The sequence below is a fragment of the Staurois parvus genome, unplaced genomic scaffold (genome assembly GCF_062004578.1).
Source record: "Staurois parvus isolate SC_StPar_1 unplaced genomic scaffold, SC_StPar_1.0 ptg000222l, whole genome shotgun sequence".
Taxonomy (NCBI): Eukaryota; Metazoa; Chordata; class Amphibia; order Anura; family Ranidae; genus Staurois; species Staurois parvus.
Window position 1 is genome coordinate 1,428,865 of NW_028318018.1, and position 12,837 is coordinate 1,441,701.

Consider the following 12,837-nt stretch of genomic DNA (forward strand, 5'->3'; position numbering starts at 1 on the left):
TAACCCCAGCTGGGAGTAAAGGGTGGAAATGGCTGGTGACCCCCAGATTTGGGCAATGATGTCATCACTATAAATGGATAAAACCCGCGCTATGTGTAACAACTCCAAACCTACAAAAACCTTCTAGCGGACTGCTGCTGTAACAAAGGGAAGGATTCCCTGTCATCTAGAAGAGCATTATGTGTCACAGCGCTGTCCTATTGTGTGTGCACAGAAATCATCACAAATACACTACAAATATGTGGAGACATTCAGAGATAAAGAGCTCGGGGCTCCAAATCCTATTCTCTGCACATCCACTGCTTCCACTTTACACCCACTTCATTGGTCTTATGGGGTTTATCAATAAATGAAGGAAACTGAACCGTGTGCAAATCCATCCACAACATAAAGTGCTTTGTGCTCAAGATGCTGCTCCCTGCACATCCACTGCTTCCACTTTACACCCACTTCATTCATCTCATCAGATTTGCTGCTATAGGAAATCATCTCAAATCCTGTGCAAATCCATGGAGACAGACAATATTGTGTGCTCAGTATAGTGTTCTCTGCAAGTCCACCGCTTCCACTTTGCATCTACTTCAATCACTCTCCACCCTTTACTCCCAGCTGGGGGGCTTTGTATCCATATACCAGATGTTCTACAGGACTAAATCTGCAATCAATGTTACTGCAAAATCAAAGGGGCCAAAACCCCTCCCCCGAGCAGTCATATATTTCTGCCCCCCTTGGTGGGAGTGGAGGTGACCCCTCTATAAGGATCTACAGTCCATACACACCCAGCACAAGGCCGGGGTCACACTACCAGACGCTTCTCGGGGCTGCAGTTCCTCTGATCTCCACAAGGTGGGGATCTCACTTCTACCCAGACAGGAAGTCTCTATGGAAGACAGGAAGTGATGTCAGGTACAGACAGGAAGTGATGTCATGTACAGACAGGAAGTGATGTCAGGAATAGACAGGAAGTTACATGAATAAGGAAGTAAATAGGCGTTACTGAATCTAGCAGTAGAGGAGGTAATACTTTATTATTATATTATTATACAGGATTTATGGCGCCAACGATTTGCTCAGCGCTTTACAATATAACGGGAGACAATACAGCAACAATACAGATCAATACAAGAGGGTTAGGAGGGCCTGATCCTTAGAGCTTACAATCTAGGAGGGAGGGGCTGGTGGTACAGTAGGTAGTAAGTGTGGGGGATGGACTGGTTGGAAGAGTAGAGGATACCAGAATTAGCAGAGGGCAGGATAGGCTTCCCTGCAGAGAAAGATTTTCAGTGATCGCCGAAAGACAAGTAGAGTAGGCGATAGTCTGATAGATAGGGGTAGGGAGTTCCAGAGGATGGGTGACACCCTGGAGAAGTCTTTGAGACGAGCATGGGAGGAGGAGACAGGAGAGCTAGAGAGCAGGAGGTCTTGTGAGGAGCGGAGAGTACAGTTTGGGTAATATTAAGAGACAAGATCGGTGATGTAATTTGGGGCAGAATTATAAATGGCTTTATACATCAGTGTTAGTATTTTGAATTTTATCCGTTGGGCAACTGGGAGCCAGTGGAGGGATTGGCAGAGAGGGGTGGAGGACACTGAATGGAGGCCAGTGGAGGGATTGGCAGAGAGGGGTGGAAGACACTGAATGGAGGCCAGTGGAGGGATTGGTAGAGAGGGGTGGAGGACACTGAGGGGAGGCCAGTGGAGGGATTGGCAGAGGGGGGTGGAGGATACTGAGTGGTTAGTGAGGTGCATGAGTCTGGTAGCAGCTTTCATGATAGACTGGTGGAGGGATAGTCTGCGATGAGGTCGGCCAATAAAACATAGATGAACCCCTTCAGGGGGAGGAGTTGATGATAATATATTTGCCCCCAAAGCTGGCCTACATGGTTCAGTTTTATCGTTCAGCCAGCGGGATGACCATAAAAATGGAAGCAATTCCCCCATCCACACATTGGAGGTGGATGGGGGAATCCTCCCCGCTGCACTCTTGTATTCTGACAATGGGGGGACTCCTCCGCTCTCAGAATACACAGATCAGCACTGAAGCTATTGGCTGCAGCCACTGGGGGAGTGGCTTTTATCCGGCAGTGGCCACACATGGATGGAAATGTGAGCGATCCCTGCTGAACCAGCTGAATTTCCATGGATCTATGGTCACCTTCAGTGACTTCCTCCCCTCCCCCTCATCTCCTTCATGATGGAAGTCATGCTGAGATCATCTCCCATTGGCTGAGCAATATTCTCATTTGTCTCTCAGCTCCTTCTTGCTATTCCTCGTCCTGCCTGTTGTTTCCTTGGATTGATTTTCTGTGTAGTGACCCCGGCTTGGTCTCTTGGATGCGCTCGTCTGTTGCTTGCCCTGACCTTTCTCCTGATTCCTGGATCTCCTCCTCATCTCTCCTCCATATCCTCTTACACAGCTTTTCTCCACACCTGCAGTGACCCTGGGGGGAGGAAACTTGGCACCAGCACGCCGCCAAATCCATCCCCACCATTAGGGGCTCTGGAGACAATTGTCTGCTATTTACACTCCGTTCCTCCGCACGTCACCTGATCACATGACAGCTTACTTCCACAGATTCCGGACAGATTTCTGGATGGTAAAGGTCAAAGGTCACTCTTCAGTTTAGGAGAGGTAGGACGCACCCAGGAACAAGGATTTGGTTTGCATGGGAGCCTAATATAGAGGACCCCTCAAATCTCCCCATCCAAATGTCCATCCATCCAGAGTCTATATGTTCTATGACATCACACTGACCTCACAGCTCCTCCTCCCAATGTCCCTCCATTCAGAGTCAGAGAATTATATGACATCACACTGACCTCACAGCTCCTCCTCCCAATGTCCCTCCATCCAGAGTCAGAATCCTATGACATCACACTGACCTCACAGCTACTCCTCCCAATGTCCGTCCATCCGGAGTCAGAGAATCCTATGACATCACACTGACCTCACAGCTTCTCCTCCCAATGTCCCTCCATCCAGAGTCAGAGAATCCTATGACATCACACTGACCTCAAAGCTCCTCCTCCCAATGTCCCTCCATTTAGAGTCAGATAATCCTATGACATCACACTGACCTCACAGCTCCTCCCCCCAATGTCCCTCCATCCAGAGTCAGAGAATCCTATGACATCACACTGACCTCACAGCTTCTCCTCCCAATGTCCCTCCATCCAGAGTCAGAGAATCCTATGACATCACACTGACCTCACAGCTCCTCCTCCCAATGTCCCTCCATCTGACATTTTTCTGATGCTCTTAGGATGTGGGGGCCCCTTGGTATCCTCACATGTAAAGTGGGACTGTTGGTCCTGCGTTGTATGTAATGACATCAGAATGCTGCAACAAGCCTATACCCTGCGTAGTGTGGGGGTCCTGTGGGGGGAATTATACCTCAGCCTGAAGTGGGGCTTTAATAAAATGGAGACCTGAATGGAGAGGTGAGGAGGATTCTGGGAATATCATTTGATGTGACTATTTGTGTTCAGATGTAGAGTTTTCCTCCTGTGAAGTCTGGAGATCATATGACATCACATTGCCTCCACCTCCCTCCCTGATAGAAGAGAGAAAGAAGAAGAAGATTCTAGAAGTCACCAGAGAGATCACTGAGCTGCTGACAGGAGAGGTGAGCGGTGCCGGGAATTCTGGGACATTCTCCAGTAACAGACAAGGGATGTGTCTGGATGGTGACTGTATCATTGTGTGTGTCAGGTTCCTATAAGGTGTCAGGGTGTCACTGTCTATTTCTCCATGGAGGAGTGGGAGTATTTAGAAGGACACAAGGATCTCTACAAGGACGTCATGATGGACAATCAGCCGCCCCTCACATCACCGGGTAAGAGGAGACTTTATTGTAAAGGAGAGAGCAGTACGGAGGATCCACCTAGATCCCCCATCATCTGATAAACACATAGAAACAATGGATTCAGTCAGTGTGTGTGTTTCCTACAGATGGATCCAGTCATGGGAACCCACCAGAGAGATGTCCCCGTCCTCTGTATTCCCGGGATTCCACACAGGAAGGTCACACCATCCCTCACCATCATCAGGTAGATGAGGAACAATCACTGATAGTATCATTAGGATCTGTACATTATCTGCATTGTTACCATTGATGGCATTTTTATTATATATTCAGAGTGGAAACCTGAGAGATCCTAAATTTGAGGTTAAAGAAGAGATAAAAGAGGAGGAGGATGAGGATGGGGAGATGGAGGAGTCAGAGCTTCTAAGAGAACACAAAGATCTGTACCAGGACACCATGGTGGAGTCATCCAGCTACAGGAACCCACCAGAGAGATGTCCCCGTCCTCTGTATTCCCGGGATTCCACACAGGAAGGTCACACCATCCCTCACCATCATCAGGTAGATGATGACAATTATTGGTAGTTGTGATTTATACACAGCATGTTTGTTACAATGAATGTTTTATTATATCTTTCAGAGTGGAATCCTCGGGGATGATAATATTGATGTTAAAGAAGAGTATAAAGAGGAGGATGAGGAGTATGGAGTGATGGAGGAGTTTTCAGAAGGACACAAGGATATGATGGAGCCACCTAATACCAGGAACCCCCCAGAGAGATGTCCCCATCCTCTGTATTCCTGGGATTCCACACAGGAAGGTCACACCATCCCTCACCATTACAAGGTTGGTGGGGCGGAGAGCATGGACTTGGGACAATATTTGGATTTTTTTATGTGAGCTTATATTTTATAGATGATATTTTCTCTCATTTCCTTGGTTTAGGGTGAAGATCTGATAGATATAAAAGTTGAGGTGAAAGCAGAAGAAGAAGAGGCGTATGTGAGGGATGATCAGCAGTCTATGGAGGAGGATGGAATAACGGGGACATTTATAGAGGAGGACACTCCTACAGAGATCAGCACAGGTGGGTCATGAACACTAAATCCATTCCTCCACCCATACTGCTCACTGATTGGTCCAGAGTAGGGCGGGGACTGGGTGATATCAGCCTGTAATCCCCTGGTCACTTTCCTGAGCTTTGCTCCCCATCCTGCCTGATGTGGGCGGAGTCCTGGTTTGGGGGAACCAATCAGCTCCTGTCTAGTAATCCTCTTTGTCTTTGTATTTTAGTCCATGGCCGGGAGATGAGGAAAACCTCCGAGGATTGTCTCACTTTGTCTCCAGACTGGAAAGTAGAAGATGAGGACATCACACAGTATAGTCCAGGAGAAAACCCGGCTCCCTCCAATGTCCATCCGGCACCACCCAGTGTAGATGGACCATCGGATTCCTTGTATCCTGAGGAACCTCAGACTGTGCGGGACCAGGCCGGGATTCCAACAGGGAAGAGGTTCTCCTGTACTGAGTGCAGCAAATGGTTCCCTTCTGAATTCCGTCTTAATGTGCATAAAAGATCTCACACAGGTGAAAAACCATATTTCTGTCCTGAGTGCGGGAAATGTTTTTCACAAAAGTCTAATTTTAAAAGACATCAAAGGCTTCACACAGGTGAGAAGCCACATTCTTGCCCTAAGTGCAAAAAATGTTTTTCAGCTAAGTCCTATCTTTCCACACATCAGAGATCTCACACAGGAGAGAAGCCGTATTCATGTCCTGAATGCGAGAAATGTTTTTCAGCTAAGTCCAATCTTTATAGTCATCAGAGATCTCACATGGGAAAGAAACCATATTCCTGTTCTGAGTGTGGGAAATGTTTTGCACAAAAATCAACATTTGTTGTACATCAGAGACATCACACTGGGGAAAAGCCATATTCCTGTCCCGAGTGTGGGAAATGTTTTTCAGGCAAGTCTAGTCTTTACAGACATCAGAGATCTCACACGGGGGAGAAGCCACTTTCCTGTCCTGAGTGTGGGAAATGTTTTGCATACAAAACAGGACTTATTATACATCAGAGATGTCACACGGGGGAAAAGCCGTATTCATGCCCTGAGTGCGGGAAATGTTTTTCAACTAAGTCCAGTCTTTATAATCATCAGAGATTGCACAAGGGACAGAAGCCATATTCCTGTTCTGAGTGCGAGAAATGTTTTGCACAAAAATCAAAACTTGTTGTACATCAGAGAAGTCATACGGGGGAAAAGCCATATTTCTGTCCTGAGTGTGGGAAATGTTTTTCAGACAAGTCCCATCTTTACAAACATCAGAGATCTCACATGAGGAAGAAGCCACTTTCCTGTCCTTAGTGAGGGAAATGTTCCTCACTGAAGTCCTGTCTTCCTGTACATCAGGGATCCCACACAACCCTGGAGGTGTATTAGTGCCTTGAGTGTGGGAAATGTCTTCTAGATGAATATTGCTGGACATCCAAGCTCTCATGTGGGGAAGAAGCACACCCTGATATACACCTCAGATATACTCCATTTCTGATCTTCATCATGGAAGAAACAGTCCATAAGGAGATCAGAGGTCCCCAAAGACATGGATGAAGTGTGGAACTGGGTCGGCCATTGATAGAAAAATAAAAATGGAGGCAATGTTCTAGCAGAAGCTCTCACAAACACTTGGAGGTCTGATGGAGGTGTGGAAGTGTGAGGTCCTGCCACTGTGACAATGACACCGGGTCCTCCTGGCTTCTGTTTGAGAAGCTCCAACATGTATATTGTGAGCAGAGAAAACTGTGTTCTAGATTGTCAATGGATTTGGTAGTTCCGGGTCGGAACCTGGAGCTTGAAGGTTCCAGAGATTCTTGGTGGGTACAAGACCTTCAGTCCCATGTCCAGGCTTTGCTAGATGCCTGCAGCCTGTGTGAGTACATAGGTGGGCAGATCATTATAGGCCAGGTCTTCTGCCATTTGGAGACAGGACTCTGTCAGGAGAGCTGGGGGTTCCTGCTGGAGACTGCCTCCCTTGTGAGGTGGGATTCCTTGCCCAAGGACTGGGAAAGTCAGGACAGCTCCAAGAGTCTGGGGGACCTGAAGTGACTTGTGAGTCCATGGGGCTGGAGGGAGTCCATGGGGGTGGAGGGAGTCCAGAAGTCAATGGAGGAGTGATCAAGCTTGAGGGGGGTGGGGAACCCTATGTAGAGGCCAGGAGTGGACCTGTGTAGTGAGGTGCTGTAACCAAGGCTGAGTAATCCTGAAGAAGTCCTAGTCTGGGGACCAGTGTAAAGATCAGTGGTGCTGCTGAAGTGTAGCCAGGTGAGCTAGCATTTTCAGTGATCTGATGTATTGACAAAGCTGGACAATCCCCTGCGTGGGAAACCTTATGGTGTAAAGACTTTCATTTTCCTTCTTAATAAAAGTGGGCTGCCGTGCCGATAAACCGCAAGTCTTGACTGACGTGGACTCACTTACAAACATCTACCACAGGAGCTAACAAACCCCCATATCACAGAGGGATTTCAGGAAAATACTGCATTGAGGCCACTAGATGGAGCTGACCATCATAGGAAATCATTGTGTAAAATAAATGATGGCCACAATGTATCTCGGCGGGGGAACTGCTCCTCACATTTGTCCAACTAACTTTCACTTGCAGTAAGTTTTTATAATTAAAGTTTTGTAGGATACATTGTGCAACTCGTACAAATGTTCAGAAGTAACCAACCCATGAAAACAATTCCAGCGTGCATCCGTAAATCATACAAGAGAATACAAGTGATGGATATAAAGATCAATGAGCGCGGCGTGTTACAAGATCGGGTTTACAGTAACCATACACATTGTAAGAATGGCAACAAGAGGATAATTAGGGAAGGAGAAGAGAATAAAATGAGGGGGAGGGGAAATCTTGAGTTAGCCATAATTTGGGAGACTCTCTTGGACTGGGTGTGAGAGTCGGGTTCTGCACAGAGGATAGGCAAGATACCCAGTAACCAAGGCCTCCCAGGTCAGGGGGCCGAGAGAAAAGGAATAGGGAAGGAAATAGAACAAGGTGGTAAGATGAAGAACAGATGGAGGACATCGGGGACCCCCTTACCAGAAACCTGGGGCCTCAATGCCTATAGCAGTGTGTAGGTGTCAGGGGACATGGAGGGGCGAGTGTAATGTATACACGGGGCCCAGGTTTCTAAGAATTTCTTATTAGACATCTTTCTTAGACAACATCTTTGCTAAGATGGACTTCCACGAGGGGGCCCAGCTCTTGTTTCCAAGTCTTTGTTTTGCCGCTAGTAGAACATTTATAGCCAATTTTAAATTGGGAACTTGTGAGGTCTGGGGGTTCAAATGCCATAAGATGTACCAAGGGCTCCTGGGAAGGTGGCAGGTTAGGAATGTTTGTAGCCATTTTAGGACCTTTTTAGGATCGCCCAAAAGAGGACAGAGAGGCAAGTGAGGTGATATGAAGTTGCTGGAATATTTATTAGAGTCCCAGGTGCAGAGTGTGTGACCCATCAAGAGGCTGATAGACGTAGGTCTGGATTTAGGAGGACGCCATGGGAGTGAATGGTGAGAAGTTTGAGAACAGAGCAATGCTTCTAAGTCAGCCCATAAGGAGCCATGTATTGTGGTGTAAAGGGGGGTTAGTGGGGTAATCTGGGCACCAAGAAATATTTAGTAACATTTGGAACACCCAAACCTCCTTGTTTCTAATGTATAAACATATATATAAAGATAAAGCAGCGCTGTGTGATGTTACTATATTGCGGGCAGATATAAATAATGAAACCAAAGCAAAATGAAAAAATGAATAAATAAATCACAGTCCAGTAATGGTGCTCGCTGATTCCCAGTGCAAAAGTTAGAAATGCACACTAACCAGAAACGTATTAATAATACGCATGTGTATATGATATCATGGAGATTCCCCTCTCTTTTCTGGTCTGGTATTGGGCAGGAGCTGAAGATAGTAGAGATGAAGTGCCCTCGTGTGGTGAAATGGAGGTCCAGCAGGTCACAGAAATCCTTACAGAAGTGTGTGAAGGATTCCATAAGGATTTCTGTGACCTGCTGGACCTCCATTTCGCCACACGAGGGCGCTTCATCTCTACTATCTTCAGCTCCTGCCCAATACCAGGCCAGAAAAGAGAGGGGAATCTCCATGATATCATATACACATGCGTATTATTAATATGTTTCTGGTTAGTGCGCATTTCTAACTTTTGCACTGGGAATCAGCGAGCACCATTACTGGACTGTGATTTAATTATTTATTTATTGATTTATTTATTCAATTTTTCATTTTGCTTTGGTTTCATTTATTATTTATATCTGCCCGCAATATAGTAACATTACACAGCGCTGCATTTTCTTTATATATATATTTTTGGGACTTTTATGTGTTTTCCTTGATTGTTCAGCTGCTGACCATTGGAGCGCTCACTGTATTTTTTATAGTTTAATGTATATACATAGCATGTCTTGAGATTCGTGGCCCTTTGTTTGCTCAGTTGAATCACAAGACCTGATTTTAAAAAGATTTCAGAGTATAGGAGATGGGGATCGATGGGGGTGGGGATGAGTACAGAACAAGTAAAGGAGTTTTGGTAAAATTGCCAATTTTCCATCACTGATCCTCCCTATCCAGGAGAGGTGAAGATGAGTCCAGGACAGAAGTAGGACTCTCAAGTATTTGAAAGTGGGGATGTAGTTGGCCTCATGGAGTGTGTTGTAGGAGGGAGGGAGATGAATGCCCAAATAATCCAGGTAGGAGGTGGGCCAAGGAAACTATCATTCTGTTTTATAGAGGAAAGGGAAATGTATGGAGTACAGAGAATAGGACTGGCAGGGAGGTGTTGGGTTGGACCAAAGTAAGTAAAAGATCATCAGCAAACAATCTGACTTTACCCAGTTCAGGACCGACCACCACACTTATACTGCGGCAGGGCAGCCCCTCTGTTCCAGATCACATACAGTACATGTACACGTGTGAGCCCACCGCCCTGACTGTGCTGTCATTCAGTACAGCACAAGCCGATTATCAGGTCCAGGCCAATGATTTCTGGTCTGGACCTGCTGATCACCTGTACAGAATCAGAGATCATTCTGTGTCCATATTTATAAACACAGGAACTGGAAAGGTACACTAGTGAAGAGGAGCACAAATAATACAAAGTATTCCCACAAGCAGCTAAAAAAGGTGATCAATAATCAATAAACCAACTTAACAGTGAATTCAACTAAAACAATGCTGCCCACACCTAAACATACTCATATATGTAAAAATGTCAATAAATAGAAATACAGCGCCACGCTTTCCTTATCTGCTTTAAGTCCTCCCTATAATAGAAATACTGCCACAGGGCGGAGTCCCTGCACAAAATCATGTGTGTGTACATATATATATATATTTATGTGGTTTGTGCTCCTGTGACCGCACGCATGCACCAACCTGCCGTTGCCGTGATTCAGTTCCTGACCGATCAATCATCATGTTCAGGTCAGTGATGTTCGGATCTGATGATCTATCCCTGCCCTATCAGAGATCTTCCTGTAGATGTGTTTACATTATACAGGTACAGGAAATGAAACAATCTTCTCTCTCTGAGCACATTCCATCCCAGAGAGAGAAGAAAGCAGATCCATGCACTGCACACACACAGTAAAATCACATTTAGGACTCATTTAACCCCCTGATCACCCCCCAGTTAACCCCTTCGCTGCCCAGTCACCAGTGTCATTAGTACAGTGTACAGGTTGTTTGCTGATCACTGTATTAGTATCGCGAACGACTTCAGATAGCATTAGTGTCAGTTAGTGTCCCTCCCAGATGGTGTCAGATTGTCCGTCACTACACCAGTCATCACATTTAAAAATACTAATTAACTTGTGAGCCACTGAGGTATACTGACAAATATGTGTATTAGGTTGCTGGTTAGTTTGCCCACTCTCAGAAGATGTGCATTTAATATTAATTAAATATTTATGTAATTACCGCGCTCTAATACCAATAACAGTGCAAAGTGTTTATAAAAGAATAAAGTTATAATATATGGTGACTTATGTGATTAAATAATAAAATTCAATAAAATAAATTAAAATGGTGATATCATAATACCAAATCACTGAATGTGCAATATTCATATAGATGTGCAAATGTTCCATAAATAAACCACAGAAAAATTCATGGTGGAATAAATATAAAAACTAAATACTATATAATGTGAAATCATCAACAATACTGTCCCAAGTGACACTGTGCAAATGATATTCCAGCAAAAGCAGATATACTCTCCTTCAATATACGGATTGGTTCTTTGCAGTAATGCTGTGAGCCTGTGTAGCTGCAGGGCTGTGAGGGATACTCCCTCCTTTGATCCGTTTCTTAATCCACTGCCTTTGTGTTCCTCATATGTCTCGTGTAAAAGAGGAAAAAACAACATATGGTGCCTTATCCCAGAGGTAAAAACCGCTTTAATGTGCTTCCATAATGCACTCACATGTATTATATAACATTGCGCTTTAGATGTGTCAATATCCGCAATTTGCAGTAAAGGACAAAGCAGAGGGTGTGTGTCCACACAAATTTAGTGCTTACCGTATGGTAGATGAGATGCGCGGTGACGTCACTGCCCCTCCCCAACGCGTTGCGCTACAGGGATTTTGTAGCTTTGTCCAGGGGATGTTGTGTAGCGCAACGTGTTGGGGAGGGGCAGTGACGTCACCACGCATCTCACCTAACATACGGCGAGTACTGAAGGTGTGTGGACACACACCCTCTGCTTTGTCCTTTACTGCAAATTGCGGATATTGACACATCTAAAGTGCAATGTTATATAATACATGTGAGTGCATTATGGAAGCACATTAAAGCTGTTATTATCTCTAGGATAAGGCACCATATGTTTTTTATTTCAGTCATCACATTTAACCCCTTGATTGCCAGGAAGACGCTCAAACACAATAAACCTCCATTGCTAGTATAGTGTCTGAACGGGTCAATATCTTTGATCAGATCAGCACTATACCAACATTCTCAATAGTATAGAGTTCCCAAAAATGCAGCATTAGTGGGATCAGCCCCAGCACCTGCCAGCACCAGTGTTTAGCCCCTACACTTACCCCCCCTTCTCCCCCAGCAAGTGCAGTGTCAGTAGGTCACTGTCACAGGATACATTGCACACAAAACCGCAGTGTTGGCAGAATCAGGCCTGATCTCTGTTAGTACTTGGAAGCCAATTTTTTTGTAGCAGTTCAAGCAGTCCCTGACAGCTAGGTGCTCTTTTTCCCGGGAGTCGCGCTAGCTACCTAAAAATTTAGTGGCCAAAATGTAAAACGGAAGGTACTCTAGTGAAGAGACTTACGGGATTCTGAGCATGTCAGGTGAGAGCGAAGGGGAAGACTCACTGACACAATCAAAATACGAACCTGTAGACAGCAGTGGTACCCTGACAGATCGCTCAGATGATGGAGAAGAGGTCCCTGCTAAGGTCAGGTGTACCCGACCCCATTCCCAGGGTGATGAGGTGGTACAATCGCATGATGACTCTCATGTGCAGCAGAGTGCCAGTACTAGTGCCGCTCTACCTTTTGGTGAACTGGTGAGCACCAGCTGCCTAGTACATCCTGGTCTTTCACATACCAGCACTGCAGTATCACTTGGTGATGTGGCGAGTTCCATAAGTGCAGTACAAGCTGGTGAGGTGGTGAGTACAAGTATTGTCCCGCAGCCACCAAGAATTCACAGACAGGACTGTAGAGCCCATAGTGTTCTTCCAGATGTGCTTGCAAACACCAATTGGCAGCCCACACATTCTGCAGGACCTGTACTTCCCCCATTCACTTCCCAACCCGAAATTCAGGTGGAATCAGCAAATTTAACTCCTCCCCTTGATTTTTTGGAGCTGTTTTTCACGGAGGATCTGTATCAAAGCAATTTACACGCACAACAGTTTATCGCCACCAACCCAAATTCAAACCTTGCCAGACCAGTTACATGAAAACCCATTACGGCTTCTGAATTTAA

General features: G+C 45.6%; 1 protein-coding gene across 1 annotated transcript in view; it reads left to right on the forward strand.

The window, feature by feature from the left end:
* LOC149460684 (uncharacterized) overlaps positions 1-12,837 on the forward strand; it is a 135,981-nt gene that overhangs the window by 107,945 nt on the left and 15,199 nt on the right. Inside the window, exon 5 of the mRNA XM_089679368.1 lies at positions 5,007-6,164. Coding sequence (XP_089535494.1) covers positions 5,007-6,164 — 1,158 coding nt within the window. The remainder of the gene's footprint in view (positions 1-5,006; positions 6,165-12,837) is intronic.